Source organism: Brassica napus, chromosome A5 (assembly GCF_020379485.1).
Source record: "Brassica napus cultivar Da-Ae chromosome A5, Da-Ae, whole genome shotgun sequence".
Lineage (NCBI taxonomy): Eukaryota > Viridiplantae > Streptophyta > Magnoliopsida > Brassicales > Brassicaceae > Brassica > Brassica napus.
In genome coordinates, this window is record NC_063438.1 from 5,976,523 (window position 1) to 6,000,242 (window position 23,720).

At 37.2% G+C, this 23,720-nt stretch overlaps 3 protein-coding genes across 3 annotated transcripts; 2 read left to right on the plus strand and 1 right to left on the minus strand.

Annotated features, from left to right (window-relative positions):
* The first annotated feature begins 374 nt into the window (after nt 1-374).
* On the plus strand, nt 375-5,521 carry LOC106347185 (RNA polymerase II C-terminal domain phosphatase-like 3). Its single transcript, XM_013786685.3, has 11 exons — nt 375-1,165; nt 1,259-1,394; nt 1,495-1,550; nt 1,634-1,694; nt 1,767-3,635; nt 3,721-3,867; nt 3,948-4,216; nt 4,281-4,392; nt 4,473-4,730; nt 4,808-4,854; nt 4,941-5,521. The coding sequence occupies exons 1-11, from the start codon at nt 594-596 to the stop codon at nt 5,002-5,004; spliced, it is 3,591 nt and encodes a 1,196-aa protein (XP_013642139.2). The 5' UTR covers nt 375-593; the 3' UTR covers nt 5,005-5,521.
* Nucleotides 5,522-8,857: 3,336 nt separating this feature from the next.
* LOC106347183 (serine carboxypeptidase-like 46) lies at nt 8,858-11,488 on the plus strand. The gene is made up of 10 exons (XM_013786683.3): nt 8,858-9,205; nt 9,309-9,410; nt 9,498-9,593; nt 9,897-9,989; nt 10,095-10,174; nt 10,266-10,547; nt 10,636-10,760; nt 10,852-10,944; nt 11,016-11,133; nt 11,221-11,488. The coding sequence occupies exons 1-10, from the start codon at nt 8,956-8,958 to the stop codon at nt 11,368-11,370; spliced, it is 1,389 nt and encodes a 462-aa protein (XP_013642137.2). The 5' UTR covers nt 8,858-8,955; the 3' UTR covers nt 11,371-11,488.
* Nucleotides 11,489-13,172: 1,684 nt separating this feature from the next.
* LOC106347182 (eukaryotic translation initiation factor 3 subunit C) lies at nt 13,173-14,574 on the minus strand. The gene is made up of 2 exons (XM_013786682.3): nt 14,282-14,574; nt 13,173-13,731 (listed from the first exon to the last, which is right to left on the minus strand). Exons 1-2 carry the CDS (start codon nt 14,504-14,506, stop codon nt 13,363-13,365), a joined length of 594 nt encoding a protein of 197 aa, XP_013642136.2. The 5' UTR covers nt 14,507-14,574; the 3' UTR covers nt 13,173-13,362.
* Nucleotides 14,575-23,720: the final 9,146 nt, after the last annotated feature.

Here is a 23,720-nt window from a genome sequence, read left to right on the forward strand (position 1 = left end):
CATTAATGCTAAAACTTTATTGATTAATTTCAGTGTCAAATCTGTGTAATAAAGGACAAAGTAACAGCCTCATGATAGCCGCCGCAGAGCCACGAAAATAAAAGTGTACGAATACTCTTTACTCGTAGGAGTAAAAAAAACATAACTGACTCGCTTTCGAGTCAAAACGTTGGATCGTGAGACATATAAATGGCAAAGGAGAAAAACACACATGTAGCCAGCATCTTTCTTTCACTTACTCTCATACACATACGTCGCGCTGACCTAGTTACGTTACTCGGATCGCTGACGTGTACGGTCTAGATTAAACTGAACATTCAACTAGATTCTCCTCGTCGCTTATAATTAACATCTAATCTCTCTCTCTCTCTCCTTTCGTCATTATATTTTTTTTTTTACAATCTCTCAAGCTCGTCGGCGTCGGGAGAAAAAAAAACAAAATCTCAAAATTGGATCTGGATTTGAAAAAAAAAGAAGCAAAAGAGATTTGAAAATCTCCGATCGAGAATTTGAATTTGAATTTCTTAACTTGAAACCTCTGTTTCTTTTTGAATCAACGGATTAAAACCCTAATTTTCCGTTATTGAGATCGAATGGGGAACGATGAGGATTTGATTGTGTTGGCGGCGGGTGTGGAGGATGGAGAGATCGCTGCTGCGTCGGGGAACAATCCGATTGAAGTTAGGCAGAGTACGGTGGCTGATGGCGGAGATGTCGATGGTGGTGCTGTGGCCGGAGGAGGAAGAGGGGGAGGATTTGACGGCAATTCTAGGGTTTGGACAATGCGTGATTTGATGACGAAGTATCCTGAGTACCGCGGATACGCGAACTCGGGTTTGTCGAACTTCGCTTGGGCGCAAGCTGTGCAGAACAAGCCGCTGAGTGAAGGTTTGGGGAAGGAGTATGAGAGGAGAGAGAGTGGTGATAAGATTGTGATTGAAGACAGTGATGATGAGAAGGAGGAAGGAGAGTTGGAGGAAGGGGAGATTGATTTGGACTCTGGTTCAACAAGAGATGATGAGATGGAAAATGAGTCTCTTGTTGTCTTGACAAGTGTTGCTGACGAAGTGGAAGATGATAGGGTTCGGAAGGAGAGAGAGTTGGAGAGTAAAGTGAAACTGATCCGTGATGTGTTGGAGAGTACGTCGTTGGTCCAAGCGCAGATGTAAGTCGTGAACGATGGGTCTCAGTTACTTGATGATGACGAAAAATAAAACCTTTTGGTGTAGTTTTGATGGATTGATTTTGTTTGTTTCAGAGCATTTGAAGGAGTGTGTTCCAGACTTTTGGGTGCTTTGGAGTCTTTGCGAGAGCTGGTTTCTGATAATGATGATTTTCCGAAGAGGGATACTTTAATGCAATTGTCATTTGCTTCTCTTCAGACCATCAACTCTGTATGGCTGCTCAAGATCTGTCGGCTTGACTCTTGTACTTGAATGCTCTGTTGTCCTATGTCTGACATTCATGATTCTAATCTCTTTATCATTTTTGCAGGTGTTTATCTCCATGAACAATATGTCCAAGGAGCTTAACAAGGATACTATGTCAAGGTTCTTTATAAAAAAAACTTTAAATTGAACACGTGGGAATCGTTGGATTGCTAACTTTTTTTTTTTTGTGAATTCTTGCGCAGATTGGTATCTCTGGTAAATGACCATTGTTCCAGGTTTCTCTCATCTAACCAGAGAATTGAGGTGTGTTCTTTCGGCTTCACTTGTCTCAAACGTGCCTTCGTTCTTATATAAGTATCTGTCTTGGTGTTGCAGATAGAAGCCATGAATCAAACTTTAAGACGTTCCGCTATTCCACTTAACGTTGGAGCCAGTAGTGAGGAGAATGTTAACCGAATGACTCAGACAAGTAATGGTGATTTGTTTCTTGCAAAAAATCTGTCTACAGAAGGTACGCGTAGAGGAGCCTTCTACGCAAGGAGCAGGCTGCCTCTGCTTGACCTTCACAAGGACCATGATGCAGACAGCCTTCCATCGCCCACAAGGGAAACAACACCAAGTTTGCCCGTAAATGGTCGCCATATGATGGCTAGACCAGGTTTCCCCTTTGGTAAAGAGGGCCAAACGAGTGAAGGTGCCAAAGTCCATCATCCATATGAGAGTGAGGCCCTTAAAGCAGTTTCGAATTACCAGAAAAAATTTGGAGTTAATTCATTATTTAAATCAGATGACCTTCCAAGCCCAACACCGTCAGGAGAACCTAATGACGGCAATGGAGGCACTGGTGGCGAGGTTTCTAGTTCTGTTGTTGCCAGTACAAAGCCGGGGACTCTCATGACTTATGGGCAAGACGTTCCTCTGCCCTCCACTTTTAGTTCTAGAAGCATGCCTGTTGCAAATGCTGTATCTAGTAGCACTGTTCCACCACATCCTCTGTCAATTTATGGTATGTCTGCACCAACTCAAACAGTTGTTGCATCTGATCAGACAGTGAAACCTTCTGCAAAGAGTCGAGATCCAAGACTACGGCTTGCAAAACCTGATGGTGCCGCCAGTGTAACCATTAGTCCTAGAGTAGTGCCTTCTGCAGACTTGGTGAACCAAAGAAAGCAAAAAGCCACCAGTGAACTTTTTATTGATGGGCCTACATGGAAAAGAAAAAAGAGTGATAATGATGCGCAAAAGGCTGCTAATATTGGTGGCTGGCTAGAGGATACAGAATCATCAGGGCACCCAAAACTGGAATCCAAGCCCAGGCTGATTGAGGCCGGAGTAACATCTATGAAAACAAGTGTTATGCCCACGAATGCTGTCTCTGTGACTCCAAAAGTAACTACGGCAACTTCAACTGAAGCACTGTCATCTCTTTTTAAGGATTTTGCAGAAAATCCTACAATGCTTAATCCTGCAATGATTATGAATATCCTTAAAATGGGACAAAGGCAAACGGTGCCAGAAAAAGCTCCTCAGAAGCCAGTGGATCCAAGAAGAGCAGCACAACTTCCTGGCTCTTCTTCCGTACCACCAGTGGTAGCTCCACCAGTTAGTATACCTGCATCGAATGCTTTACCTGCTAATTTTCCACAGCCAGGAGCGCCTAAGGACGAATCTGGAAGCATTCGCATGAAACCACGTGATCCTCGCCGAATCCTGCTTGGAAGTACTGTTCAAAGAACAGACTCTGTGGCAGAGAAACAGTCCAAACTAAATGACTCCTCCACTCTGAAGGGTAAGACAGAAGTGTTAGAAACACCTTCCCAGCTCGTTCCACGGCAGAGTATTAGCCTGAATGGTACCAGCAACATGAGAGTTTCAGGTGAACCTGTCAGAGGAAAGACACCTGACTTCACCAAAAATCTGAAAAATGTTGCTGATATGTCTGTCTTATCACAACAAGTTGGCAATCCATTAGCAACTACACATTCAGCAGACCTTAAGACAGACAAAGATCAGGAGGAGAGTGCGTCAGTTTCAGCAGCATCAGTAACGGCTGCAGCTGGTCCCACTCGTTCCATGAACAGTTGGGGAGATGTGGAACACCTGTTTGAAGGATATGATGACAAGCAGAGAGTAGCTATCCAAAAAGAGAGAACTCGAAGGTTAGAGGAACAGAAGAAAATGTTTGGATCAAAAAAGCTCTCTCTTGTCTTAGATTTAGACCACACCCTTCTCAACTCAGCTAAGGTTGGTTTGTTTGTTTGTTTACTCCCACTCTAGTTTGCTTCCTTTTCTTGCATTCTTTCTGAAGTTGGCCATTTCTCGTTTTTAGTTTCATGAGGTTGAAACCGCCCATGAGGCGATGTTGAGGAAGAAGGAAGAACAAGATCGTGACAAACCATATAGACATCTCTTTCGCTTCCCCCACATGGGAATGTGGACTAAACTGAGACCAGGGATTTGGAACTTTTTGGAGAAGGTGAGCCAGTGAACAATACTTCATTGCTGTTTAACTCTGTGTGCAAGACTTCGTTGTAACTTTTTAACTGTGAGCTTCAGGCTAGCAAGCTGTACGAGTTACATCTTTACACTATGGGCAACAAATTGTACGCTACAGAGATGGCCAAACTGCTTGATCCTGAAGGGGTTCTGTTTAATGGGCGAGTCATATCGAAAGGAGATGATGGAGATCCTCTTGATGGAGATGAAAGAGTACCCAAGAGCAAAGATTTAGAAGGAGTTATGGGCATGGAATCGTCTGTTGTGATCATAGACGACTCTGTCCGAGTGTGGCCTCATAACAAAATGAACTTAATAGTTGTTGAAAGGTATCATCTAACGCACTACGGCTAACATGAGATCGTAACACTGATGATGTATCTTGTGTTGCAGATATACTTATTTTCCTTGCAGTAGACGGCAGTTTGGGCTTCTTGGTCCTTCTCTTCTTGAGGTAGATTTCGATGAGCGACCTGAGGAAGGCACATTGGCATCTACATTAGCGGTCTGCACTTATATGCACCTTGTTACGTTCTGTTATCAGTTTCAGGTCTTAGAGCATCATCACATGGTTTCACTGTGCAGGTTATTGAGAGAATACATAAAAACTTCTTCTCTCACACTTCACTAGACGAAGCAGATGTGAGGAATATTTTAGCTTCCGAGCAACGGAAGATCTTGGCTGGTTGTCGGATTGTGTTTAGTCGGATATTTCCAGTGGGTGAAGCCAACCCGCAGTTGCATCCCTTGTGGCAGACTGCTGAGCAGTTTGGTGCTGTCTGCACAACACAGGCTGATGAACATATCACTCATGTTGTCACAAACTCTCTCGGAACTGACAAGGTAAAGTCAGCCTACAAAATTTTATTAAAACTGTTGTTGGTCCATTTGCAGATTCTGAATGTGTGTTGTTTAAGCAGGTCAATTGGGCACTAAGCAGGGGTAAATTTGTTGTTCATCCTGGCTGGTAAGAGTCCCTTTATAAAAGATTTTGTAAAACCGTAACTTGTTTTTACTTGTTTGGTAATAGTTTATCATGGTGTCCGAGTGCAGGGTGGAAGCATCAGCGTTTCTGTACCAGAGAGCAAACGAAAGCAATTTTGCCATCAAACCTTAAATACCAAAATGCATTTCCCGCCTGCCAAATATCATCATCCCCACCATATGATTCAATTTGACATTTGTTATGGCCTGAAAACCCCAATAGGTCATATCGGTTTTGATTAGGCAAAGCCCCGGTGGGTACATATGCATTCATTTGCCCCCAGAAAGTGGCAGATTTCATTAAAATGCCAAAAGTACTGGGGGTGACGGGGGTGGGGGGGTGGGGGATTTAAACAAAACGAACTTCAAGTTGTGTCTACTAACTTTGGGGGGAGGGGGAGGGGGAGGGTGAAGGGGAAATGATCAGTCTCTGGTTATAAAAATATTACACCAGAGAGACCCAGTAGAAAGTGATGATGGGTCAGGATCATGTTCAATTTTGGTCCCTCTTCTGTTGAATGTTGTTGATTCATGACAGAGTCAGGTTTGCTTGTTGTGCTATGTAATGCACTTGTGGGAAGCAAACGTGGCAAAAGACAACGGACAATAAAATGCTTAGTTTAATGACTGAAAAAAAACTTTGATTGAAATGTTCATATGCCTTATTAATCCCCAGAATTAAATGTGGTGGAGAAAGCAAATTCATTGAGACAAGTCAATCTCGTTATTGCTTGACCAAGTTAGTCATAATAGAGCCTTTTGACCTAGAAAAGACTTCAATCTCTCTAACTTTATGCTCAACTCGGGTTTAGGTTAATGAGACAATATGGGAATCAGCTCATCGACTAAGAAAATTGGTGAAAATCATAATATATGTATATCAAAGTTAAACTTTCCTCTGCTCCGCGGGTTAAGAACTTAAGAAGAACGTCAAGGTTAAGCCCTCCTTTTGACCTTAAGAAAGAAAGAAAATAGATTACCGTCATTGTAAGATAAACGTCAAATTTTAATGTATTAATTGGTAAAAGTTCAATGTGAATGTGAATCTACATATATAAAAGATGACAATATCAATCTGTCCACCCTAAAAGATTGAGACATGATGATGTTGCAAGTTTTGTTGGGGAGAGTAGGTTTACCAATCTGGCAACGATAATGTGGATATAAGCTTTTTAAGAATGGCTTCATGAGCAAAAACCACATAAGCTTTGGTTTCATATAAAGGTCTGTATATGATTGTTCATTATACATTTTCAAAAGTTATTTCGAAACTAATTTTTATGTGTTTTTAGTTACAGTTTGGCTCGGTTTTATTGAGTTAAAAGTTCAACTAGTTCTGTTTTTGGAGATGTGTCATCTGAACAGATTCTATCCATCTTGATTCTTAGTAGATTGTTAATAAATGAAGTTCCCTATGGAGAACTAGAAACATAACAAGAGCTTGAGAAGAATACTAGTCATTTCTAAAAAAATTCTTGTAAGCAACATTTACAGTTGATGATTCTCTTTTGTATTCGTACATTGGACTAATGTCTTGATTTAACAAATACATAAAGTTAGTGTTCTATTTAGTAAAGGGTCATTCTAAGTGGATTTGGATGTCTCCTAGCTTATCATTAAAATAATCAATATATATGACCCATATTGTTGATATATATTTTGATATAGAAGAGAAAAAAGGAGGGGACAAAAGGTACAAAATTGGTTGAAACCCTAAATGAGAAGTGGGTGTGATAGGCATGCGGCTCTTTGATTGATTTCCATTCCCCACCACAATCATATACACTTTTGCACCATTCCCCGAATCCTAATAAAACAAGCCTTTGTTACTATTGGAGAACATAACACATTTTTTTTTTGGAACTTTTTTTTTTTTTTTGGAACTTGGAGAACATAACACATATTATTGATTTCTTATTCTGTTAATGAACTTTTCTTCCAAAGTTTCAGACCCTTTCCTGTTTGACCTAGTTAACAGTCTTTCTACAAAAGTGAGGTGTGATAGGAATATAAGATTGAACGCATTAACTCTCAACATATGGGTATTGTTTTTTATGTGTGATTTACTGTTTACTATAAACTTAACTGAAAATGAAGCATATTTTGTTCACATAGAAATATAAAACAAAATTTCCGGCTTAGATTTTACAGATTTAGGGTTCAAATTATACTCAACCTGCTGGAACACTACATCACTATTAAATGGAGTAAACAATAATGTTATGATTGGTCAAAGTTGAATTCAACAAAGCTAAGATAGCACCATTTAACGCAGGTAATTAGGAAAGTTCAAAGTCAAGACACCTTGAGAATGAAGGTAGAAAATGCAACAAAAGTTTGACTAACAAAAGCGGTCGGGACATATTGATTTGGTCCCCATCACGTTTTGATTCGGTGAGGTAAGTGTAGAACAGGAGATTGAACACATCTTCTTTTTATAGATTTTACCATCCCACCAAAATGTTGTGAGCGTACTTTTTACAAAGACTTGTAGTTAGTCTCGGTCTAACAGCTTAATTTTTTCATAATGCCATACATTTAAATAAATGTTTGTGTTTTATTCTTTATATACATATTTTATAATGTTCTATATACAACTAAAATTGTCGAATGTAATGCCTTAAACAACCGGTTTATTTGCCTATGCTCCAAACCGGACTTGTTGTAGTGAATTGTTATTCGTTTTGAAAGGATGCGGTTCAATTTGCAAATGAAGGATAGACGAGAGACGTTAAGACTTAAGAGGGTGTGGATGGGGCGTCAACACTGTTCTACACCACATCTTTTTCTCTATAATTTTCTCAAATCTTTGGTCTCATTTACATGAGTTGTTTCTATCTACCATAGTAGTACCATGCGTAGAAAAAAATAGGACCACATCCATGTCCTTCCTAACTTTTTTCTGATTTTATTTATAAAATGAGAGGAATTGAATAAAGAAATTTAACAACAATGATAAAAGGACAACATGACTTTTTGTGGTTTGAGTGAAGTCCAGCCACGCTAAGCTCCATTTGCTGATCACATCATCAACCGTTTCTCATTGTTTATTCATGTTCGTTGTGAAAAGTTAATTGCAAATTTCTATGCAATAAAAAGGTTGAATCATTCATAATTTAGGAACGCTCCTGCATATGTTAGTTACTACTACTACTTCAACATATGCTGAAACAATAAAATAATATACAAATATTATTGGATATCTCAAAACTCCAAGCCAATAATTTCTCAAATGAGAGTTCTCTGATCAAATACCAATTTAGAAAGCTTTCTATAATGCTACTTATTTAGTTATTTTTGTTATTTGCCACAACCTCATTAATTATATAATTTTACCTTCCATAATACAGCTAATGATATATATATATATATATATATATATACAAATCTAAACTACTGGTAGCTTTTTTTTTTGTCTGGTTAATTATGCTATTACAAATTATGAGAAACATTACATAGACGATATTATAGCCGACAATTCTACCTGCCTTATGAGGATTCACACCTGACTGCATCACCCTGAGTAGCCCTACGAGATCCATTCCTGACGGTACTCCTTGCGCCATGCTGAAGATCTCTTGTAAGCATTTTCTCTAAATTTTCTGCATAATTCGCCTTCTCCGGGAATTGAAACCCAGACCTCTTCCTGTAGAAATTGCGTTGTCTGGGGTTTGAACCCCAGACCTGGGTGTAGAAGCCTTTAAACCTTGACCACTAGGCCACGGTGCTTCCACAAAACTACTGGTAGCTAATGTGAGGATAATGAATAGCTCAATACTATAATATATAGCTTGTTATGTAATAGTTACATACATGCGGAAATGTTAACGTGCAACTCACTGCATCAGTACTCGACAAAGATTATAAAAACCATGACAAAAAAAAGTTAATAAGAAATAACTTACCTGTAAATCACGCGGCTTACGGCTTTTTCAGAGAAGAAAATATTTACATAATACTCGATATTAACAACAAAAAGATATGAAAAGGTGATTTCCTGATATAAATGCCGTACCAAATGAGAAAAAAAAAGCCAGAACCAAAAGTCATCTTCTATTCTCTACTGACTTAGACAAGAAACACAATGTCTCACTTGCAATGCCTAACAATGGTGACTTGCCTTATTCTACTTCAAGCTCTGACTTTAGTGAGCTCCACTGTTATGTCCCGGGCTGACCGGATCACCAGCTTACCCGGTCAACCCAAGGTAGTGTTTCAGCAGTACTCTGGTTATGTCTCTATAGACGAGAAGAAACAGAGAGCTCTGTTTTACTACTTGGCTGAAGCAGAAACCAAACCTATATCTAAGCCTCTCGTCCTTTGGCTCAATGGAGGTTAGTAGTTGAATCTTTTACTAAAAACCCAAATTCAAAATTAAGAATCTTTCATCTTCTTTATTACACTTTGAAAAACTAAAGATTAGAATCTTTCATACAGGACCTGGATGTTCATCACTAGGTGTTGGTGCATTCTCTGAGAATGGACCCTTTAGACCAAAAGGATCAGTCTTGGTGAGGAATCAGCATAGCTGGAATCATGGTAAAAGTCTTTATATATACTTTAGAATTTTTCACATCTCTGTTCAAGAAATATAATTGTATTAAACTGAGTTCTTTAATTATGCAGAGGCTAATATGTTGTATCTGGAAACACCTGTTGGAGTTGGATTCTCATATGCAACCGAGAGCTCCTCGTATGAGGGTGTAAACGATAAGATCACTGGTAACAATCACAGATGAGTTTAGTTTTCTTGTGATGATGATAATGGGGTGCATGCGATATGTTGCTTGTTAGATCACTTTCTACAGGAAAATAATGTTATAAATATACTTCCCATTAAAAACAGATACAGCTTTTTTCTATGTTTGTTCTTTCTCAGTCTGACAAAAAGTAGATAAAGGTTCGAGCTTTTTGCAGAATCCAGATCGCATCTGAAGAAATTATTCTCTTCTTGTTTGTCTTGACATATCAGACATTCTAATCTTTGTCTTTATGTGGCATTTTTCTTGAAACAAAATTTTACAGCAAAAGACAATCTTGTGTTCTTGCAAAAATGGTTCAAAAGATTCCCTCAGTATCTCAACAGAAGTCTCTTCATCACTGGTGAAAGCTATGCTGGTAAAGATTTAATTTGCTCTACCTCTATGTTGAACTTTTCATAGTTAAACCTAAATGTATTAGTGTTACAAAAAAAATGGTATTAATTACATATGAAATTTTTAGGTCATTATGTTCCTCAGTTGGCTCAGCTTATGATTCAGTACAACAAGAAGCACCATTTGTTTAACCTCAAAGGCATTGCTGTAAGTTTTTTTTTTCATTCATGCACACTTTCAACTTTGTGATTGTTAACCGGTTTTTGTTTTGTCTTTAATTGAATTATTGGTTTTGTAGCTAGGCAATCCGGTTTTGGAGTTCTCTACCGATTTCAACTCACGAGCAGAGTATTTCTGGTCTCATGGGTTGATATCGGATCCAACTTACAAAATGTTCACATCTTATTGTAATTACTCACGGTTTGTGAGTGAGTACTATAGAGGAGAAGTCTCAAGTATGTGCTCTAAAGTTATGAGTCAAGTTAGCACTGAAACAAGCAGATTCGTAGATAAATATGATGTTACTCTCGACGTATGCATTCCCTCTGTGTTATCTCAATCCAAAGTAGTTAGCCCTCAAGTGAGTTCATAAACCAATAATATTTTTTAAAAAAAACCTCTTTTCTGTACATGAACATATACTGATTTTTTTTCTTTATATTGTTTAGCAAGTTGGAGAGACGGTGGATGTGTGTGTAGAAGACGAGACGGTTAACTATCTAAACCGGAGAGATGTGCAGAAAGCTCTCCATGCTCGGCTTGTTGGAACTCGCAAATGGGCCGTGTGCAGCAAGTAACATTACTTATGCTGGATTTTAACCTTAAATTGTTTTTAGTCCCGTTGATTCGCTTTTTTATAAAATTTATTGTGATGATGACGACAGTGTGCTGGACTACGAACTACTTGATGTGGAAGTACCGACGATAAATATTGTAGGAAGTCTTATCAAAGCTGGAGTTCCAGTTCTTGTCTACAGGTAACTCAAATGTTTCTAATGTGAGTTGTGTTTAACTTGTCTTAATGTGTACTCTTTTGTAATAATAACAGCGGAGATCAAGACTCCGTGATTCCATTAACGGGAAGTAGAACCCTGGTGAAGCGACTGGCACACCAGTTGGAACTGAGTACAACCGTGCCTTATCGTGTTTGGTTCGCAGGACAACAGGTTAGCTTCGGTTTTTCCAATGTTAAAAATTGGAACTGTTTTAAAAGATGTGGAACGTAGTAATTAAGGGTGTTGTGTTTGTTATAGGTTGGTGGGTGGACTCAGGTTTATGGGAACGTATTGGCGTTTGCAACGGTGAGAGGAGCGGCCCACGAGGTACCGTTCTCGCAGCCCGAGAGATCACTTGTGTTGTTCAAGGCGTTCTTGGGTGGTAATCCTCTCCCTGAAGAATTCTGATGTTATTTCCATTTTCTGAGCTTGTAAGTAAGACATTATTACATCTTTTGGTGAAAAATATTCCAAAAAAGGTTATACATTTGATTATGGCAGATGGTAAAAGGAAAATACTTGAAAATGTTGTTTTCGTGACATTAGGTTTCGGTCGATCCCAAAAAGAAATGTATTGATTATCTAAATTGATCAGACTCAGAAGTCCATGTTTCATAAACAAAACAAGAATATGATTTGCTCAATACAACTAACACTTAAAAAGGATCAAAAGTAGATTAGCATATAGAGAGAGATTTCTCATATAGAGAATTAGTGACGCCTTGGAAAGCAACACCGTTAACGTTCCGCAAACCAGCAACAACATAACGAGGTCAAACTGCATCATTCCAAAACCCAAAGATAGTAATATAAATGATTTGCTTAAAGAACACTTATATTTCCATCTTTTATGGCTTTATCAAATTGAGTAGATTTACATTAGGAGACATAATTATTCATAATGTTATTTCTAAATAGAAACCAAAATTTATTTCAACACATTCAAGCAAACAAAAAAAGGACCTAGAACAACCTTGAGATCGACCTCCAAACGATGGAAAGGAGACTAAAACAACTAGGGACCTAGGCCCAAAAATGGTGGAATCAAGATTTGAAGTTACCAGGTTCTAAGAAAAGGAAAGCAACCCTCATATTCTCCTTCTCCGTAGTATTCATCTCTAAATGGACGTAGTGGCGGTGGATGTAGCTGACCGTAGCCACTGTAGTAGTCTTGAAACCTCGTCCTGGTTGGTGGATAAGGTGGTGGTGGAGCCTCCACTATTGGTGGGTATAGTGGCGATCGACGGACCTGCAAAATTGATACAAAATATAAACGCATGCATGTTGTTCATCATTTAATTTTGCTAAGTGTCATATAAAAATATAATAAATTTACCAAGAAGAAAAGGAAATTATAAAAACAAATGTGACTTGATCATTGAGAGTTGCCTTGTGGTTGATTTAGCTCATGATAATATGTCATTGTGAAGATTTAGATTCGTAACTCGTTTCGCAATGTAAACTGGAAAGTTCAAAGAACATTAATTCTGAAAACTGATAATTTGAAAAGATATTCAGAACATACACGACATTCTTCTGTCTATTCTCATTTCTTCTTTAATTTTAGGAAACTAATCTGATTAAAAGTGATCTTGAACAAAACCGAAGTTGGCTTTGTTGAGGGAAAGGCACTTGGCAATTGTGGTGTATTTGACGTGTTGGCTTTAAAAGAATTACTGAACATATATTTTTCAATCATTTGAAAGCTAAATAATATATACATATTAACCATTTATACTTTGGAGATCATAGATGAATATGACGGTTCTGGTTGGCTTGCAACAGTGTGACCAGCTACTTGGCATTTTGATCCAGTTTAATTCGAATTGAGTCGGTGCCTTCCGATTGGGCTTGAATTTAAAATTACAAAGTCTTCTCCTTCTTTTTTTTTTTGTTGTCAACCCTCTCCTTTCTATCTACTAGCTTTTTGTTCCAGTTAATAATTTGTAATTTTTTGTTTCCACAAATTATTAAATTTTATAAGGATTTTGATGCTACAAAAAATTAAAAACCATGAAATGTGGAGTCACATGTCGCAATCATTATGATTAGCACTCATCTTCATCATTTAAGAGGTGGGCGCGATTCCTCAGGGCTCAATTTCATTGACCAACTTTAATGCAACACTTGTTTATAAACATTCCTCAACATTATTATTATCTTTTCAATAAAGGCAAACACAACACAATTCTCACCTCAATGCTAGTACATTTTAACTTTTAACGTCTGAAATATTGCCATTGAAACTCAGTTGTTAATGCCCCACTCACAAGAGAATTAACCATTAAGTTACAACAATATAAGATTAAAGAAAGAAAGAGAAAACCTAATTAAGCAAATTCTCATCTGAATAAAAAGGGCAATTAAAGAAAAAGAAGTGGAAATAACGAGAGGGACGTTTCAAGGAGAGGCAGAATGAGGTCGATCAAAGTGAACAAGCTGTGCAGCACATTTGGGGCAGTCCTCGACAAGCTTAGGAACCATGAAGTACATGAAACAAGCTTTGCATCCAGCAACAACAAGCACAGCTTCCTCTTCCTCTTCTTCTTCTTCTTCTTCATCCTCCTCCTCTTCCTCTTTATGATTCTCTCTTGATGATGGAGAAGACTCGGATGAAGACTCCTCACTGTCATAATATGAGCTATCTTCTTCTGAGCAAAATGTTCCACATGATTCTCCACTGTCATTATCTGCATTCATCATCACCTTTCTTGGATCCTCTTTCACTCTCATTCCATTTTTCCAGTTTATGTAGTAAATCTCTCCTGTCTAAAGAAAAAGAAACCCACCACTAGATTTGGATCAAAAAGTAAAAGATGTAACTCCTTTCCCATATAAATGCTTTTTATCCTTTTTATTAGTACTCTACTTTTTTATGCACCACCCAAAGTTGTGTTAAGACAAAAAGCTTTGGTCCTAGATCTATAAATAAGCAAATGACTATGTACTTTATACATGTACATATGTAGTAGTATAGCATTGATTTAACAAGAAAGGATACATTTGTTTGCTTGTTTAGAAAAATCATATCTACGAGATGAAAGATTGACTGAAAAAGTATTATAACTATAAATAACTATGAACTGAGCAATATTTATACGATCTTGGAAACAATTAATGCATCAGAAAAAAACAAGAAGAGCATTAAATAAAAAAGAGTTCTTGTCCCTAATGTACTAAGAAAAATGCATTTAATGCAATCTAAAGTACGAAAACGACACGAGTTCGAAGTTTCTGTAGTGATTAGTTTAACCTAGAGAGCTTAAAAGACAAAAAAAATGAAGAGGAGTAAATCTCATTTGATTTTTTTGTTGTTTACCTTGAGATCAAGACACTGTTCCCAGTGACAAGGAAGAGATATGTGAGAGTTAAGCTCCAGTGTTCTGTCTGAGATCGGAGGAACATGTTCGTTGCTGCTCTCTTCGGTCGTCGTTGACGCTCTTCCGAACCTGTCTCCGACTCTTCTTCTCCGATCACTCAGAGAAAAATTTTGCATTGATTTCTCAAGAGATTTTGTTATGGTCTCCATGTTCGGTGCCTTCATCTTCTCCTCTCTCTCCCTCAAGAGTAAAGAAAGAGGAACAACGAGAAGATTGTGATGAGAATATTTTTGAAGAAGAAAACAAAAAACAAAGTGAGAGATTGGCTGTTAGTTCACGCGCGCGGTGAGGGTAAAGCGCGTGGAGATTCGTTGGTTAAAAGAGAAAGTGGACCAGTAACTGTCAGGACACAAAGTGAATACAGAGGTTCGCACTTTGTCTCACGTCCGTGTTACCGTGTTAGTTGAAAAATTCAGGAGTATACGGGACACGCGCGGGGTAGGTGCGTGAAGATATTTAGCTTGCGCGTGTTATTGTATTGGAAGAGAATAAAAGTTTAAATCTTGGGAAGGGTTAAAGTGGCAAACCTGAGAATTTTATTTTTTTGAAAGAAGGGAAAATTCTGTAAATTTGTTTTAAAATTATAATTAAACGTAGGTTTCGAAAAGAATGCCCAGAACATGCTTTGTTCTGTTATTTCATTTTCTTTTTACCCTTGAAAACTTACAAAATTTACATAAACACAGCTCACACTGTATATTGATTGTCTGAACAAAAAACAAAAACTCACAGTATACATTGGCTAGTAAATTTAAAGTATTCGCCCACGGATACTTTTGAAATATTGTTTTGAAAACATGTGAATACTACACTGTTGGCCTCCCGCTTTTACAAAACCAAATTGGATTTCTGGAAATTTTCAGCAACATTTTACGAAAATTTCACCAATTCTGCAAACTGATGTGACGCCTTTTGTCACCGATGCAACTCATGTTGTCGGTTTTTTTACATTGACATCAAAATTAACATTTAACAAAGGCTTGAGGTTTCTTCTTAATTTTGTTTGGTGGCTAATTATATTTGAACAAATGGAACGTTTCATATAGGCAGAGCATTACGAAAAAACTGAAGGTTTGAGGTTTGGTGCATACACTAAAACTCAATAACAAACACGATGACATTCCTGGGACAGTGCAACTATGCGACAACAAGTATTAACCTAAAAATTGAAACGGATAGGTCATGAAATGGCAATATTAGAGCATCTCCAAAAAGGAATTCTATTTTAAAGTTTCCAAAACTCTATATTTGAAGTTTCAATGTGTTCTTTTCCAAAAGTAAAACTTTAAACCTAACTTCAAAACTATTTATATTTTACACTATGGTCCTTATATTTTTCATAGTTAATGTAAATTCTTAAAACTTCTATAAATAACTAGTATATATATATATAAATATTACAGAAATATTAATTAAAAAATCTTACACTAATAAACTTTTTAATAAGTTTTTATTGTGGTTTTTTGTAATATTTTTGTTGTTTAATCCTAGTTTTAAAATATTATAAATCTTGTTTTAAAATTTTTATTTAATTTCATGTGTAAAACTTAAATTTATAAAACAAATTTGAAATATATATGAGATATAAAAGTTTTAAAGATTAAAACAATAAACAAAAATATATTTAAGAATTATAAATATGATGTATATGTTATAAAACATGTGTGGATTGCCATTAACCAAGACAAGAAGAGATGGCCCATCAGGCCACGACCAGTCCATCCGCGACAATGTCCAAGAGGAGAGAGAGAGAGCCGACTTCAGGAGAGAGAGAGGCGGCCACAAGCTTAGAGAGAAAAGGAAACCCTTTCCTTTTTCCTATTAGATGTTATATTTCCATTATCATGTATTAGTAGATTTCCTATTTCATGTAGGATTAGGATAAGTACTCTTTACATTTATCTCTATCTTGTAATCTTTATATAAGGAACCCTTTTTGATGATTAATAATAAACACGAAATATTCAGTCTCAAAACCCTTCTTTTACAACACGTTATCAGCACGATAGTCTCCAGACCATGAGACAAAACCATAACCTAAAATCCGTCACACATAAACCCTAAATCAGGCGGAACTTCAAATCGATCGATCTCTCCAACCCCGACGAACCAGACGACGAGCCACATATCCAATTGAAGCTCTTGACGAGACGAATCCATCAGCGCAAACCTTTCGTCGATCCGATCTCAGACGCGCCCACACTCGCAGCAACAATACACGGCGCCGACTTAAGTTCTTGGAACCCTAATCCGAGCCAACAAGATTTTCTATCCAAATTCAAATCTTGTGAAAGATAAGTTCATCATACCTTAGTTATTTGATGATACCTTGTTTAGATTATGATGTTCATGTAATCTAATACTCTTTGTTTTATTGTTTCATGAGCTGAAGAGGAGTTAGTGCGAAGAACCCTAAATTGTTCTTGCTTGAATTCTGGCTTGCATACATCCGATTAGATCCAGCCCTAAGGTGTTTCTGATCCTAGACGTCCTCAGCTCCCTGTTCAAAACAAAGCCAGTCCACGATCCAAGTGAGACAGCTCGCAATCTAGATCAGCTTGCATTCGCGAAATAGACAGCACGCGTCCGAGGTTTATCCGTCCATCTTGGTGGTCCGGTTCAACCCTACAAACAGAGGTATACCGATCAATCTAAGAGTTCTTGATCAAACCCTAGAATTAATAGGAGTTAAAAATTGATCATCTCATAATCACTAGATTGAAATCGATTCCAACTAGAACATGTTTGATTGTTCTATAGTTTCTGATTTAAATTATAAGAAACCCTAAATCTGGAATCAAAACCCTAAACCTTAAAAGCTAGAATCCGACTTTAAAAGTGCTCTTGCTTGATTGAAATCTTGATTGATTGAGGTTTAGGATTGATAGATTGATTGATAGATCTAATCTCTAAATTCGAAATCCTTAAAGGCCTTGAAACCCTTAATCGGTTACTTGAAAGTTTTAAAACCCTAATCTCGATTTTAAAATTCTAAAGGCCTTGAAACCTTAAAACTTTAAAGGATTGAAAAGTTTTAATATTGTTATTGAATGAGAGTTAGGTTGCTAGATTGATTGATCCTAAAATCTAGTTGAAACATTACCAACCTTGAAATTGGTAAACTTGATATGTATTGTGTGGCATTGTGTTTTGTCATGAATCATATTGGACGACCGTAAGGTCTAATGCATTGCACACACACGTGGCCTTGTGCCCTTGATAGATTAAAAGCCGTGTGGCTTAATACATATCTAAGAGGCCGTGTTGCCTAGCATCCGGATGATCACATATGACCCGGACTGCATCATGAACCGATCCTTAAGATCGTTGTATCACATAATAATCGTGAAAGTTTAAGGCATTACATTGCAAAGCCGTATGGCCTTATATCCAGATGGATATATAAACCAGATTATAACATGAACCAATCTCTAAGATTGCTGTATCACACTAACATGGCCGTGTGACCTGACTCACACCATGATCGATTATTTTCATAGATGCGTAAGAACTAGTTTGTGGCCGAGCTTGTTAAATATCATGCGGCTGCATGACCACATTATGAACCTAAATTTTAAATAACAATGTGACTCAGATATCGAAAAGGGACTTGGTGATATAATCACCAAGGACAACAATGAGAATGAATTGGTACAATATTCCATCATCTCATTGAAGGTCTAAAAGATCAGTACATCATTATGGAAAATCCACTAGACTTTGGGTATGCTTCACAGCATAGAAATTACCACCATAAAACGGTGTTGCTTCTAAAGGCTAGAAATGACTAGAAGAATCTAAGATTCTTGGATTACAAAGTCATGGATGAGTACAACTCAGTCTTGTTTAAGACAGTCTCAATACTGAGACTTTGTGGTGAAGTAGTAACCAAGAAAGAGTTACTAGAGAAGACCTATTCCACATTCCATGTGTTGAATGTCATACTGCAACAACAGTATAGAATAAAAGGTATCACTACTTATACTGATCTGATTTTCAAAAGGACCAAATTTCGATACAACTAGTCTTATTGCTCTATGATTGCATTTGTGTTTGCTTTAAAGGATCATTCACGTTTCATATATAATGGAATTGGTTTTAAGTTTATTGAATCTTGCTTGATCTTACTTGAACATATGGATGTTTTAAAGTATGGCCTAAAGGGCATAAAACCAAGAAATCATGAATGGTATAGTAAGCATAGTAAAGAAACTATGGCTAAGGCATTTGCCTATAAGGCATTATATACACCCAAAGAAAACGTGGTCCATTGAGTTATAATGAATGGTTTCCAAATAAGAAACAATGGACAAACTAGAAGGAAGCAAGTTCCTTCAGATTTTGAAAGAAAAATCGCCTAAGACCTTATAAGAAAGTGATCGATACTATACCAATGATCTCTACTGATTTAAAACTATGCTACAAAGATTAGTATGATAAGAGGCAAGAGAGGTGGTGACTATAAAGACATAGCCCACGAAATTATACACTATATGGCAAGATAGGATTAGCCTTCCTAAAGTTTAAACTTGATGCAAAGAAATTGAAAAGGCACAAAGTTATCCCGTAAAGATCTCACGTTGTGAAACATGTACACATAGGGAAACTTATTAGGCTTAATAATCCCAAAGCACCACGACCTTATAGTATGGTCATGAGGGGGAGAGAGGATAAACCCATGATCAATACTACAAGTTCGTGTACTATGGTCTAAAGACCATGTTATATGGCTCGACCATTACTCGGCCATAAAGGGCCATTACCCGGCCAAAGAGAGGCCATGATGCAAACGGCCAAACCAAAGAGGCTATCACCTATAAACAGGTTAGCCACGACTTGGCCATGACTTGGCCGTGACTTGGTCTCATAGTGCAGCCTTGGCCGCACACAGTCCATGACTCGGCCGAAGAGACCATGAGAGATATAACAGCCTGGCTGCAAAGGCCATAACCGGCCATGTAAGGCCATTACCTATAAAAGGTTCGGCCATTACCTATATGCTTGGGGACATTATGAATATACATGTACAGAATGATAATATGTATCAGGCCATATAAGTGAGCATAGATATTCCCATCTAAAGAATGAATACGGGTCATTAAAACCAGACATACACCATCTTAAGAGTTCATTGAAATAAACCACCACATACATATGTGTGCCGTCTAAGATGGAACCTCAGAAGAGTATTGGGGAATATATGTTGGATAGGAGTAACACTTTCTCCACGAATTCAAAGAGACCTTGAGCCAAAACATGGGTGATTGAATAAAGGCCAGGTACGGATTGCATGACCAAAAGCATCCGACTATCCAAACATTAAAGGAGAAAGATTATAAGCTGGATAAAGAAAGAGTAAAGGAATGATAAGAATGGTTTTAACCATCATTGTCTTGGCAAGATCCTCGGACTAGAAAATATGATATAAGACGTCCAAAGTAAGATAATATAAAGATAGCCAATTGAGAAGCTAATCGAGATGCCAGACACTGACCCGAAAAGAATGATTAAGTCATAACAAGCTTAGCACCAAATGAAACGTCCTAGAAGAGACATAATCAAGTTGCTATAGAATCTATACAAGATAGACCAAGTGTTCCATAAGAGAAAGGAAACTCGGATAGAAAGGAAAGGTGCATAGACAGATCCGAGTTCATGATAAGAGAAACCGTACCAGACATAGAGATAAGGCTGGCCAGCTACACATCTAAGGTACCAAACCAAGTAGTCTTGGGACGCCAAGCTACTAGGTAACAAAGGTCCTGGATAAATGAAATCTCAAAGTGATCAGATCATGTCTGGAACATAATGGAACCTCATGAAAGTGTCGACACACACACACATGAACATCTATATAAAGATGCATAAGAGAAAAGCACTTGAACATAAAGAGATAAAGCGAGGATCAGAGAGCCCACGAATGAGTACTCATCATACAATCATAGAATGATAAAGATTATAAAGAATAGAAAGAAAAACGTGGAGGTTCAAAGTATCTAAAGAGAGATGAGCGTATTGGCCATGTACATATACAGAAACGCCATCCGATAAACCAGTGAAAGAGATGGATCTTGTGAGATAAAGAAACCGTGAGAGAAGACACATAATCACGTGACCTAGAGTGTCCATGTCTTCATATTAACAGCATTAGATATAGCTTGTTACACAAGGTACTCACAGAGATCAAAGGAACAGATTATAAGGAGATAAACTCCTATGTGGTGATTGCTGCTATAGAATTCGAAATTGACAATGGTCTGGTCATAAGAAAAGAAATAGATACACTAATGTAGTAAGCAGCATATGGATCACTGGATAAGATAAGATAAATATAAGAGAACAGATTTGTTCCTAAGCTGATTCATGGACTAAAGCAAAAGCAGCTGCATATAGTATGTAAAAGAAATTGATCACACATGATCATTGATTTTGGAGTTGTATAAAAGACAATCCAATAAACAGTCCATATACATAAGAGGTTTTATAAAGAAAATCCTTGTGCTTATACTAAACCTAAAGGAGGTTAGTAGACATAGAATGAAATCTATGTGGGTGACTGGCTAAAACGTCCAGCACACCAGCTGAGAGCATCCGGCTCTCTGGCCAAAAGCGTCCAGCCTTCAGGCTAAAGACGTCCGGCCTATCAGCTCAAAGAGCGTCCAGTTCTTCTAGACACGTCCAGCTTTTAGACCTAAGAAGCGTCTGAACCTTCTTGGTCACGGGCTAATAGATACTAAAGATCAACCATCAGGTTGCAATCCGACATCAGATCCCTTAAGGATCCAGCATAGCAGAATGGTCTGCTGGTGCATGAACTCCATAAAACTTTGTCATAAGATTAAAAGGAGACATCTAATCTGTCGGATACCAAAGAAGAATTATAGCCCATAAAGCTTATGAGATCTATGACCTAAGGTCATGAGGCGTCATTAAGATAGGAATGCAAAGAATAAAGAATACGACATTACCTAAGGCAAGAAAGATCGATGTCCATACATGAGAGTGTTCGGCCGCAGAGCCATGATAAGAGATTATAAAACCTCAAAGCAATAATCATTGAACACTCATAAGATTAGTGAGTGGACAAGTATGGACGTGGTCTATGAACTAGACATGGATCGACCAGATTGAAACATGGTCGAATGATAACTGTCCAAACAAAGTAAAGAGTTTGATGTTCGACGATCACATCTAGACTATGGACAGATGCAAACACGTTTTGTAAAGACCTAATAGTGATCCCTGAGGACAATGTGATTGACATTGCTTAGCACACATGCTTAACCGGGACACTACATGTCAAAGGACATGAGAAACGACCTAAGAGGTCTAAGTGGTCTTAATTACGGTGCAGTAATGAAACTGACCGATTACTCCCACCCTATACCTACAGGATAGATCACGCATTAAGATGCGTAGAATGTAGAACCTACACCGAGGTTCACATCAGGGGGAGTAGTGCGTGTTGTACTCTTTTTCCTTCATCATGGTTTTGTCCCACTGGGTTTTCCTGATAAGGTTTTAATGAGGCAACATTAAAGCGTACTACAAATCCTGTATGGTTATGGCATCCAAGGGGGAGTGTTATAAAACATGTGTGGATTGCCATTAACCAAGACAAGAAGAGATGGCCCATCAGGCCACGACCAGTCCATCCGCGACAATGTCCAAGAGGAGAGAGAGAGAGCCGACTTCAGGAGAGAGAGAGAGGCGGCCACAAGCTTAGAGAGAAAAGGAAACCCTTTCCTTTTTCCTATTAGATGTTATATTTCCATTATCATGTATTAGTAGATTTCCTATTTCATGTAGGATTAGGATAAGTACTCTTTACATTTATCTCTATCTTGTAATCCTTATATAAGGAACCCTTTTTGATGATTAATAATAAACACGAAATATTCAGTCTCAAAACCCTTCTTTTACAACAGTATAATTGTAAGGACCAAAATGCAAATAAAAAGATGAAACTTCAAATTTGAAGTTTTGAAAAGTGAAACTCTATATTTGGAGTTTCAATCTTCAAAACTTCAAATTTGAAGTTTTGAAGTTTCTTTTTGGAGAGCAAAAAACTCTATATTTAGAGTTATAGAGTTTCTTTTGGAGATGCTCTTAAATAGCCAAACCTCATAATGCATTATGATGCGTGGAACAAAATAATTGAAGGATGTTTTCTTGTATTTTTGAGTGTTTTATACTCCATCCGTTTCATAATACTTGATGTTTTGTAATAATGCACAAAAATTAAGAAAATTACATTTCTCTATAAACATATTTTAAACATATAATTTTAAAATCAGTTAACCAATTATAAAAAAGATTGTAAAATCTAATTGGTTAAACAGTTTCCAATAAAGTTAAAGTTAACCTTAAAATCTCAAAACTTCGTTAAAATCTCAAAATTTCGTGTAAATTGAAACAAAATAAACCTTCTAAAATATCATTTATATTGAAACGGAGGGAGTATAAAAAGTTAACCGAACCATAAAGAAAGCGAAGGCAAAATGTCAACATTTAAGCCAATTAGAGTAAAGGTTTTTCTAGTGGATACCGGCTCTCAAACTTTAGCGCCAATGATAAACTGGAAAAGAAATTCATAGATATTTCACCTCATAAATCTTTAAAATAATAAAGTCAAAAACATCACGTCAAAACGAAAATAAGAAAACTAAAAGCCAAGACCATCACTACGTTCCGACTATCATTTTTAGGTTATGTAACAATACACAAAAGCATGAAACAGGTCACAAAAGAAAGACGATTTATATACGTTTCTCGCACAACCAATTGAAAGCCATATGACACACTAAGATATTAGTTATTAACATCAAGCATGCTATATTAATAATTTAATATGTATAGTGTGGTCAGGGTTAAAATTTCAGAAATAATTTACATAAAAATAAATCCTCAAATTTGTGAAAAAATATTGTTTATAAAAACTCTTACTAAATTGTTTATAGCTCCTATAATATCTAGGACCCCCTTGAGTGTGCTTAAGGTTAACTATCTTGTGCGATGTATACATGAGCATGTGTAACGTTTATTACCAAACTGGTAAAAATGAAAACCCTTACCATGAATATGCCATACGTACACTCACACATGCAAAGATAACTATTACAAAGTACAAAAGAGAAGAAACTGTAGGAAAACCCTTTAACAAAAAAAAAAAGAAGAAACTGTAGGTGGGAAAAGGAATTGTGATAGACGAATATATGTATTAGTCTGAAGGAAAATGATGTTTCTGTAAATCTTTTCAACCAGGAAAAATAAAACAAAATAAACAAACAAAAATAGTGAAAAGAGAGAAGTGGAAGGGAATCTGTCGGAAGTGTACAAAGGGAAAGCGACGAACCAGTCCAATCTAGTGTTGTTGTT